Raw genomic sequence first — 18,437 nt, 5'->3', positions numbered from 1 at the left:
TGCAGGTGGCCAGCTGAAACCTTAAACATGAGATTTAGGAACATAAGACGTACATTGGAAATGAGCCCCAGTGTAGCCCTCCCCCCAAGCAGCACATACAGATCCAAAATACAGTCACACTCATAAATTTGTCTAGTTCTGTCTTAAAACTAATGAAGTTGTTTACTCCCATAACTATTGGGAGGCAGCACTAAAAAAGACAGAGATTACTTTTCTCCATCAACATATAATGAGAACTTTGCATATATGCATTATATTAATAATTGTAGTGACTGGGAATCAGGAACCCCTTAGTTCTAACACTGGCTATGACAATAAGTTTGTGTGGCTTTGGATATGTAATTTCTAACCAAAAGTTTCACACTTAAGTAGCTAAAATTTGGTTCCTAAATCTATATTTTAGCAACAAAATCAGTACTCAGACATTAAAATATTCACTAAGAAGCTTCATACCACCATTGTGTGAATTCGTTAACCAATATTTGTAAGGTACTTTAAAATGTGAAGAATTATATTAGGGGTGTGTGTGTGTGTAACAGTGTTATAAAAATAGAGATGGAAATTAGCTCATGTAGTCCATCTCCCTTTTGTGGATAGGATTGCTTCTTATATAGTACTGGCCCATGTTATCAGCAGTATTGTCCTTCATTCCCAAGCATTTTAACTATAAATATTTCTAATTATAAAGACTAGGAAAATGAAAGTGCAATGAGCCTAAGACATGTATATAATGTGCATTAGAGAACATGTAAAAGCAAATATACAAAACCTCTAGTATTAGTGCATCAATATTTATTCCCATATAGTGGAATGTTGAATGATCTTATAATATGAAGGAATGGTGTAAATTATATGTAGCAAATAATTTTTACATTTTTCCTTTAGTATCACAAAAGCTATGGATAAAAGTTTGATTTTAACACGTGAAATATGTAATGCTGCTACAGTTTCTAAGTAGCTGCTCCAGCTGTTTCATTCAACACACACACACTTATGCTCACAATACTGTATGCTCACAACAAAGCTTGTTAAAGTGAAGTATCACAACTACAGTATTTGCTGGCTTAACAATGCCATGTTCACAATGTTGATCCCTTTTCAATACAGGCAGTCCCCGGGTTACGTACAAGATAGGGACTGTAGGTTTGTTCTTAAGTTGAATTTGTATGTAAGTCGGAACTGGTACATATTGTAGGGGAAACTCTAGCCAAACATTTCTCCAGAGCTCAGTTTTATTCTCCCACACCTCACTTCCCTCAGTCCTTTAGTCTCAAGCTGAGGTGTCTGCTGAGAAAAGCCGCTCCGCGTCTCCCTGGTCTGCTGGGGGGCGCGCTAGCTTCACATCTCCCTGGTTTGCTGGGGGGAAGCAGCTAGTGCGGGGTTGCCTCAGCCCATTTGTAAGTAGGGATCCGATGTAAGTCGGATCCATGTAACCCGGGGACTGCCTGTAATTACACTTCCTACTGGGTTAAGATATTATACAGCTCTAAAACAAAACATTAGAGCTTCTACAATGCTCTAAAAGCATATTATTTTAGAAGCTTTTTTAAAATATTGAATTTTTAGCTTATGCTTCTTAAGTCACTATTTTCAAATTTGGGTGTCTAATTTAGGCATCTCAAGTGAAATCCTGGTTCCACTATTTTACTATTGACTTCACTGGAAACAGAATTTCATCCATTATTTTTATTTAGGGCACCTATGTGGCCTGAGTTAAGAGAAGCTGATCATCCCCAATTCCATTGTAACCAATGGGAACTATGAGTTCTCAGCACTTCTGAAGATTAGTCCACTTAGGGTATGTCTACACTGTCAATCTTCCAGGGTTTAAATTAGTGGGTCTAGTGAGGACACTGTGATTTGAACTGAGAGAGGCATTCCTGTTGATGCCAGTAACTATGCTTCCATGAGGAGTAAGGGAAGTCAAAGGGAGCGTGTGCTCCCTTCAACTTCCTGCAGTGTGGACAGCGCCAAAAGTCGAATTAAGGTACTTTGACTTCAGCTACGCAACTAACATAGCTGAAGTTGTGTATCTTAATTCGACTTTCTCTCGTAATGTAGACATACCATCAGGCACCTATATACAGATTTAGTACCCAATTCTGGTGGCTTGAATTTTTGCATCTGCCCAAACCCAGTTGCAGGAGATGCCTACCTTAGGATGCCCACGTTTGGACATTTTGGCCTGAACTTTTTGTCACTTGGTTCTTTTAGTTGTGTAAGTATACAAAGCACACATCCACTGCTATTCTAGGGTCTTGTAGCTAGAAATCGCATACATGAAAAGTTGATTAACTTGCATGCCAGTGAACAAGGTGAATGTGCTGCACTGGTACAAACATGGCTAAGGAAAGTAATATTTTGCAAGGGGCTATTTGGATTTATTTTGGCATCTTTTGTTGCTTATGCTAGAACATTTTCTGTTACCAATTCAGGGTCACAAAGTATGTCCACAGATACATGGGTGCAACCTTGATTAGGATTCTTCCAATAAAATGTATCAACACATTAGTGTGCTGACATGATAAATCAGGAGACATGCAAAGAACTTTTTTAAACTTGGGTTTGTGGGGCTTTCTCCTTATTTAAGATTGGTAAAGAAGGTAGGAAAGCTTGTTTGCTTGCTTGTTTTTAAGAATGGTATTTTGCCCCTTAAAGATAGAAAATACCAGGAATGTAAAGTCTAGTATTTTTATGGTTTTGTTAGAAGAAGTTGAGTCTTAGAGACATTCATTGTAAGCTCTCACATCCTAATTAAAGCTCAGGGGCACTGAAACTTTAACAACCAAATGTTCATTATGCAATGGCATTAAATAGTTGTTAGCAAAAAAAAAAAACAGAGCACCCCAGTAGCAGTGGCTTGAGCCAGGCAGAGTGCAGTCAAGAGTAGTGAAACTGCACCCCTGAGTTGTGCCAATATACCTCGTATTTAAGTTACCTCACCTTTACTGTTTTAAGTCCTGACTTAGCAAAGCATTTGAGTAGGGATGTTAAATTTCCATCGACACTTGATTAGTCAATAAAGTGTGAGGTGGGGTGATTGCTGTCCTGGTCCACAGCTCTTGCTACATTTAAAAGGCAGAAGAGCAGCGGGGAACCCAGGGTGAGTGGGGACTCAGGCAGTCCCCCCTAACTTCATGTTCCGACTGCTGCACTTTTGCCTTTGAAATGTAGCAAGAGCCCCATGCCATTTCCCCACTGTGCCTCTGCCTTCCCTGCACCCCTCTCCCTCCCGCCCCCACTCCTGAAGACAGTGCAACGGGGAACCAGCTTTTAAGCCAGATCCCTCCAGCACTGGCTCCAGCGCCTCCCCTCCCCCACTTGCTACCTGTCTCTGATAGAAGCTGGGGGAGGGGGAGAGTGATTAGTCAACTCATTACTCGACTACCCAGTAAGCATATGCTTATTGGGTAGTTGACCAGTCGCTTACATCCCTACATTTAAGCATATTTATCCTTAAGCACATGAGCATCAACTTTGTCCTGGACCTTTTTCAAGACAATGAATGCCTTCCAGTTGTGCCAAACTGCATAATAGTTTATGAACAGGGTGTAGCAATCTCATTTTCTTGTGTGATCTAAGTGAAATTTAAAATCAGGTCTCCAGTGGTAAAATGGCCATTGGCCTGCTTTACTACTGAAATACACTTGTTCCTCTCTTGTGTATTTTAACATCTGCACTACAGCGTAACTGAGGGCATGTCTAAACTACATTCCTCTTTCGAAAGAGGGATGTAAATTAGGCAGATCGAAAGTGCAAATGAAGTGGGGATTTAAATATCCCGTGCTTCATATGCATAATCGCATCATAGCGTTCTTTTGAAAAAGGGTATTTCGAAAGTGAAACCACTGTCTAGGCATGGTTCTTTCAGGGGTAAAAAAAAAAAAAAAAAACCTTTTTTTAAAAGATCCTGTACACCTCTTTTTTTGATGGAGTACAGATCTTTCAAAAAAGGGTTTTTTTCCTATAGAACCACATCTACACGGCAGTTTCACTTTCGAAATACCCTTTCTCTAAAGAACACTGTGATGTGCAGGGCTCGACAATCGCGGCAAAAACCACCCGCACTGTGCATGTGCGAACCACTGGTGAACGGGGCGACCGGCTGAAATCTACTCACCATGGGCGAGTAGATAAGCAGATTTGTGGAGCCCTGGTGATGCAATTATGCAAATGAAGCACGGGATATTTAAATCCCCACTTCATTTGCACTTTCGATCTACCTAATTTACATCTCTCTTTTGAAAGAGGGATGTAGTTTAGACATAGCCTGAAGGACACGTTTACAGTAACAGAATAATATGTTTTCCTTCCAGTTGTTTTAAGTAACTTTTCATAACAAAGCCATATTTCTGCAAATGGTAAACATGTAAATGTTACTGTTAAGCACACTATAGTTTTGTGTCAGTTTAATTTGTTCTTTTTAAAACATCTGATTTTTCATCTAAATATTTAAATATATTTAAAGTTATAACAAAGGAAGCCAGCCTGAAGTACAATACAATATTAAATGTTTCCTTTTTATGTGTTTTTGCTACACAAACAAATACAGTTCAATTACTAATAGTGTAAGTGTATTTTGGGGAGGACACACAAAAAATTGTATAATGCATATCCTGTTGCTTATTGGTAAACTATATGTTCAATTCCTCTGAATATAAGCTCCATCAATCAGCTTTAATATGCTTACTACACATCAGTGCAAACCTTCAATCTAGGGTTTGCAGTGGCTTAAAATAAAAGGCAAACATGTAAAAGTAAAGTGCTACAAAAATGTCTATGTAGAATACTGCAGTTGATGAGTTCTGGGGTAATGCACATGCTACTCAAGCCAGTTTGTGACCCTCATCATGCAAGAAAGTCTTTCCTCAAGAAAACTCGTAACTCATGCTTTTTTGGCAGTTGTTTCTTTCTGGTTATTTCTTTTTTGGGGGGTTGTTTCTTTCTGGTAATTTCTTAGTTTAGTGGTCTTTTTGGGGGTTGCCAGCATGGGGTTGGTATTCTTGGTGTTCAGTTTTGGTGTACCACTCCGACCAGTGCGTCGAATGTTTTGATTTTTATCATGGGCTGGTTGCAGCTTTTGTTCTTGCAGTCTCTGTTCCCACCTCTAGGGAAATAATTTCAAAACAAAACACTTAGAAAGAGATGTTACTATATTCTATTAATAATAGCTTGCAAACTGTTATCTCTAGTACAGTCTTAATAGCGTAACATTTTACGGTAATTTTGCTGTCAATATGTCATCAATTACTACAGTAACAGCCTGGTCCTGTACTTCTTGTGCAGTCTACATTCCCATTGATTCAGTGATATTGTCAATGAAACTGGTGCAATAAGTAACTGCATGCTATAGCCCTTACCCTGAAAAGTGATCTATACGTACAAAAGCTCATAATTCCTTGGGACTTAAGTGAAGTCAGTGGGCTTAAGGATATATGTGTGCCCACATCTTTGCAGGACTAGTACTAAATGATTTAAGGAACATGCCTACTTGGCCTATTGTTTCAGCTAAGTGGAGAGCAGCTTATTCTTTAAAAGTGTATGTATCACTGTGTAGGAAACTTGCATATAGATTCTGGGTTCATCTTTTCACTAGACTGAAAATAACCGGGATAATGTTAGAACTAGGCTAGCTAGATGACCACCTTGGCAATGAATTTTTAGGGGTACATTGTGACGTGTGAAGGACAATGTGTATGCAGATTTGCGTGGGGTGACAAAATATCTAGCATCAGTCCTGTGAAGTGTTGCAGTAATAGAGTCTTGTGTTATTCAGCAACAACCCCATTCAGCACATTAAACAAAATCAAAAATACCAGCTGGTACATAGGCTAATTGAGAGCAACAAGGATGATGTAATGGTGGGCCTCTGCTATAGACCACCAGATGAGGAGGATGAGTCTTTCTTTGGACAACTAACAGAATTTTCCAGATCTCAGACTCTGGCATCTGCTGGGAGAACAATAAGCAGCACACAGACAATATAGAAAGTTTTGGGAATGTATTCGGAACAGCTTCCTGGTGCAAATGCTGGAGAAACCGACTAGGTGTCATGTTCCTCTTGACTTGTTGCTCATAAACAGGCAAGAATTAGTAGGGGAAGTAGAAATAGATGGCTGTCTGGGCAGCAATGATCATAAGATCACTGGGCAGAGGGATGGACTCTTTGGACAGGGGGCTAGGTTTGATGACCTCCTGAGGTCTCTTCAAGCCCTATGATTCTATGATAAGATGATTTGAGTTCAGGATCCTGACAAAAGGGAGAAAGGATCTTGGACTTCAGAAAAACAGACTATTACTCCCTCAGGGAACTGATGGGCAGAATGGGAGGTTATTATGAGGGGAAAAGGAGTCCAAGAGAGCTAGCTGTATTTTAAAAAAGACTTACTGAGGGCACAGGAACAAGCCATCCCAATGTTGCAGAAAAGAATGGCAAACTGTTTGGCTTAACAGAGAAATCTGTAGTGAGCTTAAACTGAAATAGGAAACTTAAAAGAAGTGGAAATTTGAACAGAAGACTAAGGAGGAATATAAAAATATTGCCTGATGTATGCACAGATGTAATCAGGAGGGTAAAAGCACAGATAGCAAGAGATGTTAAGGAGAACAAGAAGGGTTTCTACAGGTGTAGAACAAGAAGGTGGTCATAGAAATTGTGGGATTCTTACTGAATGAGGGAGGTAACCTAGGCTACATCTAGACTACAGGGTTAAACCCCACCATGTTCAAGGAACGCGATTGCTCTTCCGCTTTTTTTCGCAGAGGAGCAAACACGCTCTTTCAGGGAGCCCTGTATTCCTCGTTTCATGAGGATAAGGGCTTTGCCAAAAGAGGAGGCTTTTCTGTGATTTGCCCCATCTAGACGGGGCCAAATGGTGGAAAAGCCTCTTCTGGAAAAGCTATCGGAAAAAGCTACGCAAATTGTGGAGCACAATTTATTATATATTTCAATCTATATATTTCAAAATATAGCAGACTCACTATTTCTCCATCCCTGTAAACCTTATTCTACAAGGACTAAGAGATGGCTCGAAATAGAGCTGTATTCCGAAATTTGCCACTGTGTAGACAGTGCCAAATGACAAAATAAGTTATTTTGAAATAGTCTCGAAATAAGCTATGCAATTTGCATATCTTATTTCGAATTTCGGGTGCTTTGTAGACACACCTTAAGGCCCAGTCCATAGCCCACTGAAATCCCTGGGGAGACTCCCAAACAGGTCAGTAGATTCTAGGTAGATTTCTTAGTGATTAGGATTCCATGCTTCAGTCCTGCAATGTTTCTAAATGGATCAAAGCCTGTTTACTTTGGCTTCACTGAGTGTAACAGGATTTGGGCTTATTCTCATATTCATTTTGTAATGAGTACTGTATAATTAACAGTGAGAGGTTTTCATAGTTAATGCATTAGCAACTATATGAAAATAATTCATAAGTTCATTGTAGCAAATCAATGCTTAGGAAAAAAACACTAACATAAAACATTTACATATTAGAAATATTTTAGATTTTTGTTAAATGTTTTTAAATCTTAGATTTTTATAATAAAAATTGTTTCCAGCACAGAAAATTAAAAACCTATACATGTCATGAGAGACCCCCTCCAAAATTTAAGGCCAAAATTTTGAAACTTAAACTCTTAGATCTACATTTGGTCATCTAACTAAAAGTTCTTAGTTACAATGTTGCTAAATACCTTCACAGAAGACAGTGGCAGCTATCACTGCTCAATATCTCTGAAATTCTGATAATTTATTTAGGTGCTCAAGTAGATTTTGATGGCTGACTTTTTATTAAGAAGGTAAACATTACTTTCATTAGTTATACTTACCTTGTATCTTTTATCTAGCTGATCTTTCCACTTTTCAACTAAACATCCATCAAGAAGCATCAGTCTAAAATTTTTAAAATACAAAAATGTGAGCTATAGCTAGTTTCCTATATACCAGATAACTAAAAGATATTATCCCTGATTTTATGTGCTAAGTCATCATTCCACTTGATTTACCATCGACAAGAAATGATTTCCAAAGGGAAACAGTCAGCTCAACAGGAGCCCCAAAATTTAAATTTTCTACAAATAAACTTTTACAAACCCTAAGACCAACATAAATGTTTCCATGTATTATTTTTTTAATTCCAATTAAACCATTGTTTTTTAAAATACTGGTATTTCTTTGATGTTTTTGCCACCCATATAGTGCAGCATTATGTTGGTGTCTATGAAACACTCGAGGACCTGTATCCTTATCTGCAATAGTGTTGTAGGTGAAAGATATCCCAACTTCACCAGGAATAAAGAACAATGGGTTGGGTAGCATGTCCCATGACACTTCATTTAATTAATCAATTAATTACACACGTTTTCTGTCTGTGGAAGACAGCACAAGGCCCAATCGTTTCAGTCTCTCAAAGGGACAATTGCAGGGCATAACAATGTCTCTATACCCTTGCTGACAGACAGACAAGGTCTCTATTAGGGATATTAAAATGTGTATATTCAGGTAAAACACTGTAACTGCTGCAAATTTCAGCAGTTACACATTTACAAGCAGGGGGAAGTGGTTCCGCCTACCCCCAAGCTGCTTGCTCTGGTTCAAAAGCACTGGGGGAGGGGGGCGCAAGCAGTTCCACCATGCACACTGGCTCCCACCTGTCCTCCTCCACTGCTGCCTCTGTATTAGAGGCAGCAGTGTGGGGAGAGGGGCTGCATGTAACCAATGAGCCCAGGATGAGGGCCATGTTAGGTTGGGCTAGAGGAAAGGCAGCCAGCTCTAACTTATGTGGCTCCAGTGGCCATATCACACAGTGACATACAGGGGCTGCTGTTGTAACTCTAGCTGAGAAATGTCACCAGGAGAAAGAGACTACCTGATTATTCATGGAGGCACAAGGATTTCTTTGGCACTTATTTAAGACAATTGTATTACTTATGAGATATAATCCTCTAAAAGTGCTGATACAGGCCACTGTCAGACACAGAATAATAGACTAGATGGGCCATTGGTTTGATCCAGTAGGACACTGCTAATACTACTATGGCTAATGAGTTATGCAGGTATAAGAACGTTATATCACACTGTCCAACCTTACATTTTAAAATAACAAAGTGAGCTTCGACACTACCAAGCCTGTTATTTTGAAATAAAGGACTTGTTATTTTGAAACTAGCCAATTAGCCCGTCATAAGACGGGATTTTCAGGTCTCTCCTCCACGTTGGTCTTCTCTCCTGAGCCTCTGGTCTCTCGCTCTCTCTCTCTCTCTCTTTCTCTCTCTCTCTTCTCCTCCTACTGCTTCCCCCCTCCCTCTCTCAGCTCTCCTCCACCTCCTGCCTCTCTCTCTGTCTCTCTCTTTCTCTTCTCCTCCCATTCCTGCCTCTCACTCGGGGGACCGTGGAGCCCAAATGGCTGTTTGGGCACCGCACTCCCTGTGCTGCATGGGGAGCACGGAACCCAAACGGTCGCTTGCGCCACTTGCTCCCATGCAGCAGCGTGGCTGAGTGACGCAGAAGTAAACCAAGCCCCACTGCAGGAGGTGAAGGGAGGTGGGGTGGTAACATTCACGGCCGGGGGGGCGGGGCCTGGAGCCGCTGTCACGCCACACATCACCGCCCCACCCCCGTTCGCCTCCAGCCTTGGTGCTCGGCTGGCTTCTGCGCCGCTCCACCGGGCTGCCACGGGGGAGCAAGTGGCCGTTTGGGCTCCCCTGCGGCGGCCTGGCTGAGTGGCGCAGAAGTCAGCTGAGCACCATGGAGGGAGGCAAAGGGGAGCGGGGAGGTGACGTACACGGCTGGGCCCTGCCTTGTGGCCGTATACGTCACTGCCCTGCCCCCGCGCCCTGTGCTGCATGGAGACCGTGGTGCCCAAATGGCCACTTGCGCTGCTTGCTCCCCCGCGGTGGCCCTTCTGAGCGGTGCAGAAGTCAGCCAAGCGCCACGGCGAGAGGCGAAGGACATAACTCAGGCAACAGCGGCGCCCAGAGGGAATAGCCAGCATTTCATTGTTACAGAGTCACAGACATCGGGCTACTATATATATGATAACTCCTGCTTGTGAAGAGGAATAGCATTATTTTGAAATTATTTTGGGAGTTACTATTTTGAAATAACTTCTTTTAAAATGAGTCCCTGGTGTAGACATGCCCTTATAGAGAATTTTCTGGAGCCCTCACATCCTACCCTAATATAGGGCCTCCACATCCCTACCAATTATAGGGCCTGATTCTCAACTGTCTTGCAGCCCAGGTAGTCATGAACACAGTACAAAGTGAACATGAAATGGTACCTGCGGAGTTGGTAGCATTTTGCAACCATGTTGCACATATGTAAATGGCTAGCAATGCAGTGGAAAAATGGGGCAATACACCATTCCTTCTGTCCTGGAGTAGTGATTATTGAAAAAAATAGTAGCATTAAACTGAAGGGAAAATCATTATAAATGAAACCACAATGTAATATTTCCTTCAAAGCTGATGTTACTTTGGCTCAAAACTAGTTATTGGATGAAATCCTGGTCCCATTGAAATCAATGGGTGTTTGCCATTAACTTCAATGGAGATAGGATTTCTGACATTTAAAAAAGCCACTGTAACGTAAAACCTTCTGTTTACATGCCATTGAGTTTAACAGGAAACATATAACAGATTGTGGGGGGAGGGGGTATTCAAATCCATTTTAGTAGTGCATATTAAAATAAAAACCTCAATGACCTTTCCAAATAATTCACAACATATTTGGTGATTAGTTGGCTTTCCACAAATAAAAAAGCAGATGATGATCTTTCACTTTTAAAATCTGTTTTTCTCTAACTAGTTCCTTCTGGGTAATCTGCAGTAGTTAGCCCAGCAGGGTAATAACTTCAAATAAAGTTGTGATGGCTGCATTTACCATGCCATAGAGTTTCAGTTCCATGTGCACATCAAAGTTTGTAAGTATGTGTTGCAGATCAAAGTTCAGATTGTTTATGAAATGTATAAGTGAATTTTGAAATGTTAATGTTGTTACTTGAAGTTACAGGCTTGTTAAACTAATAGAATATTTGTATATATTCTTCAAAACTGTATATGGGATATTAATCAGGGGATTAAATTTGGCATTTGGTTCACCTGTTCCTCTGAACAGAGAAAATGGCCTTTTCTTGTTTGCTTACTTGCTTGCTTGCCTGTTTTCCATTAAACTTGACTACAGTAATTTTCTACACTGTATTGTAATTGCTTACCTTGAATGCCATTCATAGCACATAATGAGAACATCTTGATTTGGGAGAAGATGTGGACACTGACAGGATGAATTAGTAAGAAGAGGCACTTGAGACCGAGGAATAGGCACTGAAGACTTAAGTGTTTCTTTCACTTCAACCACGGTGGTTATTTCATTGCAGCTACCTCTGTCTACACCCTTTACTTTAGCATGAATAACTGTGCAAATAGAAAAATATATATGCAAGGATAATTATATTGGAAATTAGTAAGAAGCATTCATATGAGTAAATGCTACACATTGTTATTTATGATTAGCTACAATATTTGCTTAAAGATTTACCATGAAATTCACACTGTTTTAAGTAACAAATCATTTAAATTACTGATGTCTAGATTACATCTAGAAACTGGATTGATAAAATTTTCTAGTTGTAAACTTAATTACGTCAAACACTTTTTAAAAAAGACTACTGTTTTAAATGAAAAACTAGGAAATTAATAGGCTAAGGTTGTCATAATTTGTATAGTTTATGCTGTCTTCCTTCAAATAAAAATGTCTTTGAGAGACTGTGTAAAAGTAAAAGCAGTGAGGAGTCCTGTGGCACCTTATAGACTAACCGAAGTGTTGGAGCATAAGCTTTCGTGGGCAAAGACCCACTTCGTCAGATGCATGTAGTGGAAATTGCCAGAGACAGGTATAAATATGCAGGCCAGAATCAGGCTAGAGATGACGAGGTGGATCCAATCAGGGAGAATGAGGCCCACTTCTAGTAGCTGATCTGGAAGTGGCCTCATCCTCCCTGATTGGATCCACCTCGTCATCTCTAGCCTGATTCTGGCCTGCATAGTTATACCTGCCTCTGGAAATTTCCACTACATGCATCTGATGAAGTGGGTCTTTGCCCATGAAAGCTTATGCTCCAATACTTTGGTTAGTCTATAAGGTGCCACAGGACTCCTCGCTGCTTTTGCAGATTCAGACTAACACGGCTACCCCTCTGATACTGTGTAAAAGTAGTACCTCAACTGTGGATTTTACGAAGAATAGAGACCCAAATACAATCTCCATTGATTCTTGTTACCTGACTACGTGAAGGAAAAATTAAGATTGTATTTGGGTTTGGGAGTGCTAAACGTCCTGCAGAAAACAGCACACCTATATGGATTTAAGAAGGGTCACCCATTACTCTCAAAGGACACACCCTATCAACAGCATGTCCTAGAGTTGAACAGTGTACACCTTTTTTAACATTTTTAATTCCATCTTCAATAAACAATGTTATTAATAAACATGTTCTAGAAAGATACGAAAGTTTCATATAAAAGAGGAATATTACTATTGAGAACAGTATCTGTAACACAATTTGTGGTATCTTTGTTAACAGTAACTATATTAAAATCTAGCATCCACATAGTGTTTTAGAGATATTAATTACATTTTCAAATGCACTTACGTGACTACACAGCATAAGTCACATTTTCAAAAGTTACTGAAACATTATGAGATATAGGATCCTATGTAAATAAGGTGCTTTTGAAAATGTCTACCCATAATCTTTACATGAGTTTTAGTTGGAAATTTGCTTTATATTTTAAAAGGTGAAGACCTCATAGGACTTACTTCAAAAGATTACTGTTGTTGGGAGCTGTTTACAAAATAAGCTATCCTGTCTTAGCTAAACTCAGATAACCATTTGTGATTCTTTTGTATTTAACAATTAAGCAGTATCACCTATCATCTGGAAGAATGCGTTAATTTTGTGATGCTTACTTTGTGCCAGCTTGCCAGCGCTGAGCTCCGGCATCTCTAGGCTTAGCTGTTCATAGCCCCAGCTCCTCTGGGTTTGCTGCATCAGTTATCAATATAAAATAATTGCCTGAGCTCCAGCACCTCGCTCATTGCAATAAAGTACTGGTAAACTGTATATATTATTAAGGGGATTTCTAGCATAACTTCATTTGTACTTTAACTTTTCTCCCTATATTATCTCCCCATCCCACTTCAAAAGGTAACTCTTCTATTGATTTCATTGAGGGCAGAATAAGGCCCTGCATCTCAAAGCTAAAATCTTGAATACAAAGATAACCATTGTAATGCAGTGTTTTCAGCTCTTCCAAGTGTAGGATCAGTACTTGCAGTTTTTCCTCTTGTAAGTCTCCTGCTGAAGTCAATGGAAGCAGGAATGAGCTAAACATGATTTTACAATTTTTATTTCAGTTCAGAATACTGAAATTTTAAGTTACTATGTACACAAAAACACACATTGTATATGTTAGACAATGCAGAATCTCAGGTGTGTTTAGACTACATCCCTCTGTTTTACAGAGAATAGAGACCCAAATACAATCCCCATTGATTCTTGTTACCTGACTATGTGAAGGAGAAATTAAGATTGTATTTGGGTTCGGGAGTGCTAAACATCCTGCAGAAAACAGCACACTGAAGGGAAGAAGGGAATATCCCACACTTCATTTGCATAATCACATAATGGCGCTCTTTCGAAAAGCGCTATTTCGAAATTGAAACCACAGTCTAGACGGTTTACAGGATCTTGCAAAAAAGCACCCCGTTTTCAAAAGAACTGCATCTAGACTGCGGTTTCAATTTCGAAATAGAGCTTTTTTGAAAGAGCGCCATTACATGATGATTCAAATGAGGTGCGGGATATTTAAATCCCGGCTTCATTTGCACTTTCGAAGTGCTTCATTTACATCCTTCTGCCAACAGAGGGATGTAGTCTAGACGCAGCCTCAATGTTCCATCCAAAAGTAATGTGTGTTGTAAAGCAATAGATTAGGAAATTAGATATTAGAAAATATTAATGTTTCATATAAGTGCATTAAAATGCAGCAATTTAAAACAAACATTTTTAGTTTGCTTTGGAAGGTTAATGTCACATTTGTCCTGATAATTGTAAACTGAATTTGAATTAAAAAATTATTTAACAATAATGACTTAAGTGTGTACCCAAATATTTTTGTTTTAATTTGATATTGAATATAATTTTTTAAACTGCATATTGAATGATATCCAGAGTTTAAAATAAATGAATTAAAATAATATCCTTCTCAGGAAAGCCACTTTAAATGGCAGTAAATCATAATATTTCATGTTAAAATCACAGCTCACTTGACATTCATTGTTAATCTTATAGATTTGTTATTGAAAGAAAAACTAAATTATAAATAAATATTTTGAGTTCCTCTGGTCATAAATCCAAAAATTCTTTTTGTGGCTGGGCATTAGCATTATCAATATGACATGCAATGTATAATAAAACCCATAGGCCAGATCTCAGCTGATATCAGTTGTAACAGCTCTGAGGACTTCTAGCTAAGAGCTATGAAAATCGACATAAATGAAGAACCTGGCCAAAGGACTCTAATGGCTGGTATGCAAAATACAATAAATATTCTATGACTTATTACCAAATAAAACAACACAGTTGCTTTTCAGCCTTTTCATGTCTCTCCAATTTCAGTGTTTTCACATGAACTCATTTCATCCCCTGAGAACAGCACATTAGTGCACATTTGATTAATCAAGCTTCCAATTTATTCCGGCTGAAACAGCAAAATAAAAAACTGCAATTCATAGGATCTCTAGCTATGTTGTGGCTTGTGACTAGACTGAGTGGCATTAAATAATGTCAGGAAAATTGAAATGGCTCACTGGTCCCCACTACCTTCCCCCGCCTTCATTTTTGCTAACCAATCTGTCCCTCTAAGCTTTGTTAGACCGGTCTGTATTATAAAAAATACAACAAAATCTAGCGATTTTAATGACCATTGATAATGACTAATGATAAATATTTCTTATTGTTTTCCGGGAAAAAAAACAAGGGTTCGAGAGCAATTTTAAGTGCCAGCTCAAAGTGCTTTATTATTAATTTATTGATCAGGCTTTGGTGTGTCGAGTAGAGAAGCTACAATCGATCATACCAAAAGAAGCAGGGAAAGAGAACCTGGAGATACTGCGACTATAGCTTAAGGAACCTTTGCCAAGAGTTGGAAATTAAATTATTTGACCGGTTGACTTACTGTAGCTGTAGTTTTTGGTCAGATATGTTGTTAGGGTAGGTTTTATCTTCCGACACTTGCATCGATCTTCCAAAAAAAAGAGGAGGGGGGATGACAAATTAATGTCAATTACATAATTATTTTTGAAAGAAATAGAAGAGGATCCCGAGAAAACGCACCATGGTTTATATTCTTGCAGTTTGGTTCCTGAAGTTTTTCTTGGACCATTACATCTTGAGGAAAATCCATCCACTTCACATCTATTTAATAAAACATACAAAATACGATTTGCACAGTTTGCTTTCTTCTACCAACTAGAAATTAATACAAGGTGGTGTGAAAAATAAGCACCTCTGACATTTCAGGAGTCATTTCACGAGCACACACATCTTGGAGAGCATTTAAAATAGTTGTTGTGATTCACTGTATTTTTGAGACCCACTGATTCACTATAATTTTGAAAATAGTTCTGCATCAAGACTTATACCTGTGCTTTTTTTAACCGCGCCGTACATTGTTTAAAATAAGGGAATAAAGTTCGCAGTGTATCATTGTCTGACTGCTAGTAGTTCGCTTCGTGAACAAAAGCTTGGTGTGTAGTTTTGTGTGTCCGCATTGCCAAGTTGACAGACAAATGTGAAAGGGATACTTTGAACATCGCAATTCAGTCTTGTGCCTAACTCTGAATCATCTCTCGTTTGACTAGTGAGATTTGGAGACAAAGATACTGGAATCCTTCTGCCTGGATTGGCTTTTCAGTGTTCTCAGAAAAGCTGCCTGCCCATAGGAAATTCAACCTCTTCTTGTTTGGCTTCGTTTGTCTGTTGCAGAGAGGTCTTTTTAACAAGGACACGTTTAAACTACCGGCGAGAAGATTAGTTGCAATCCTCGCCAAAACTTCTCCCTTTTTGTTACATTTGAAAGATAGATTGCCTATAAATGCTATTCCTGTAGCTGTGACCCATGTACTAAAAGCTTTCTGCTTCCCAGAGACTTTGAGAAACAGGGCACAAATCTGAATTCAAAATTGCCACTTTATAATCACGTTTCTCTCCCCCATGAACCCGGTGCCTCTCTCTCCCTTTCACCCTCTCTCTCCCTCTTTGTTTCCTCACCTTCAGGCACATCGGTGACTATGGCTTCAGGAGATATGCAGACCCCTCGGTCGTATACCGGCAGGTCATCGCATGCCAGGCTTTCGGGCCAGCTGTGGTTGTACTTCTTCATGATAGGCTCGCACCCATCCCGGGCCCTTTGGCACACCGATTTGCAGGGCTTGATGGGGTCGTGGAGGAACTCCAGGGTGCAGATCGGGACATACATGGCGCACAGGAAGAAGCGGAGCACCTGGCTGCAGCTGATGTCCACCAGCTCCTGGTACTGCTCGATGGCCAGGATGGCGTTCTCCTGGGTACTGTGGTGCAGGTGGTTGGGCATCCTCGTGATGTTCCAGGGCATGGTCTGGCACATGGGGATGCGCACAGCCTCGCAGGGAGCACCAAGCACCCCCAGGCTGCCCCGGAGCCACAGGAAGAACACTGCCAGGGTTGCTAGCATTTTCCCAGCCTTAGGTTGCAGGGCTGTTTGGCGCCCCGGAGAGTCTCTGCTGACTCTGACGAAGTCTTGGGGTCCGGGGAATCAGTCTCACAGGCGAACCCTGTTGCTCATTCAGTTTTCACTGGCAAGGGCTAAGGAGATGCTGGCACGGAAACCCCCCCGGGCAAAGATGAACTGCTCGCGCTCCTTGTGTCTCGATGCTAAAAACCCACAGAGCTTCTCTCTTGTTCCAAAGTTCAAGAGATCTGAGCCTGACAGACAGCCATGGAAATAGCAGGACCATATTTATATCCGTGCCCCAAGTGACGTGGGGGCTGATCTCTTTCTTCTTGGCAACATCACTCAGTGTGTGTGTGTATGTGTGTGTGTGTGTGTGTGTGTGTGTGTGTGTGTGTGTGAGCGCGCGTGTGCTTCTTTTCAGACAGGGTGACATCACCTCCACTCGATGTAATCGCAGGGCGACAGCGCTCCAGTTCTCATTGCGACTCCAGGTACATTTCACCAAGTTTTGATATGGCCAATAAATTCTTTTGCGAAGCGAAGAAAAAGCGCCTCTTTCACTTGCAGTCTCGGGTCTGGACAGACGCAGCATTAAGAGAGGGAGGGGGGAGTCAGTGGGCGCAAGGACGATCATTTGTGAACCAGCACTAAACTTTATTCCCCGATCTTACATTTTCAACGTGATAAAAGAACAGAAACTTTCGCAACTTTTCAAAGAGCGCAACTTTTCTTTATTTCTGCGGCCGGTAGGTGGTTTCGCAGTGGCTGCAATGGCTCCAGACGTAACTAGTGCCTGTGAAACTTAGACTTTACAAACCCAACCCCACGAAATGTATAGACTTGTCAATTACATTTTTAGGGACGGATCATGGAAGGCGCAGCCACTGCCGGCGATCGGAGCGGAGAGTGAAACCCAGTCCACAGCGTTACACCTGCTGTTGCTGCTATGAGAACCCCCTAGCTATCCAGGGAAGGGGAAGATCCGGCATTACGGTATTATTTAAAGTTTTTCAAAAGCACTCTGGGACAAACCAGCAGGAGCAAGCGTTTTATAAAGCAATGTAGACTCTCTACGTCCCAATCGTTCTGTCCCTTGCTTCCAAACCCAGATGCTTCCATTAGACTGGAAATTCTTCTTTTCCACCGGTGTAATTCAGCAGTTCTCCCTCTCCCTCTCCCTCCTCCCCCCAGGGTGTTTAGTGGCATTGCTCCAGATGTACAACCATGTAAAAGAGTGCCATTTTGCCCTTGATTAGTAGGGACCAAATTCTGCCTTCAGCTCAACTGGTGCAACTCCAATGAGAACAAAGGCAGGTTGCAGTCAGTGGCTTAGCAGGCATGTAACTGAAGGCAGACTGTAGCCTTAAGGTAGCAATTTTTCATCCACTCTCATTCTTTTGTAGAGCGCATTTTGTAGGATGAGCTTTCCTGTTTGTAGCAGCAGCGCCCTGGCCTCTAGTTCCTTGTGGGTGCTCTATAAGGTCTGATGGGTTATGTCGACACTGCAACACTATTTCAAAAAAAAATTGCGCTATTCTGAAATAACTTAGTCTGCATTTACACAGCAGATAGATATTTTGAAAGTGTCAAAATCCTGTCAAGCTGGAGGACTTACTCTGACTCCTGTAACCCTCATTGTAGAGGAATAAGGGAAGTCAGA

The 18,437-nt window shown here is 40.6% G+C and overlaps 1 protein-coding gene across 1 annotated transcript; it reads right to left on the bottom strand.

Annotated features, from left to right (window-relative positions):
- Nucleotides 1-752: 752 nt before the first annotated feature.
- On the bottom strand, nucleotides 753-17,467 carry SFRP4 (secreted frizzled related protein 4). Its single transcript, XM_006124069.5, has 6 exons — nucleotides 16,336-17,467; nucleotides 15,400-15,480; nucleotides 15,242-15,307; nucleotides 11,218-11,416; nucleotides 7,832-7,895; nucleotides 753-5,107 (listed from the first exon to the last, which is right to left on the bottom strand). Exons 1-6 carry the CDS (start codon nucleotides 16,775-16,777, stop codon nucleotides 4,886-4,888), a joined length of 1,074 nt encoding a protein of 357 aa, XP_006124131.2. The 5' UTR covers nucleotides 16,778-17,467; the 3' UTR covers nucleotides 753-4,885.
- Between the last annotated feature and the right edge of the window lie 970 nt (nucleotides 17,468-18,437).

Source organism: Pelodiscus sinensis, chromosome 2 (genome assembly GCF_052426305.1).
Source record: "Pelodiscus sinensis isolate ZL-2025 chromosome 2, ASM5242630v1, whole genome shotgun sequence".
Classification (NCBI taxonomy): domain Eukaryota; kingdom Metazoa; phylum Chordata; order Testudines; family Trionychidae; genus Pelodiscus; species Pelodiscus sinensis.
The sequence above is the reverse complement of the archived record's forward strand: the minus strand, read 5'-3'. Positions and strand labels throughout refer to the sequence as shown.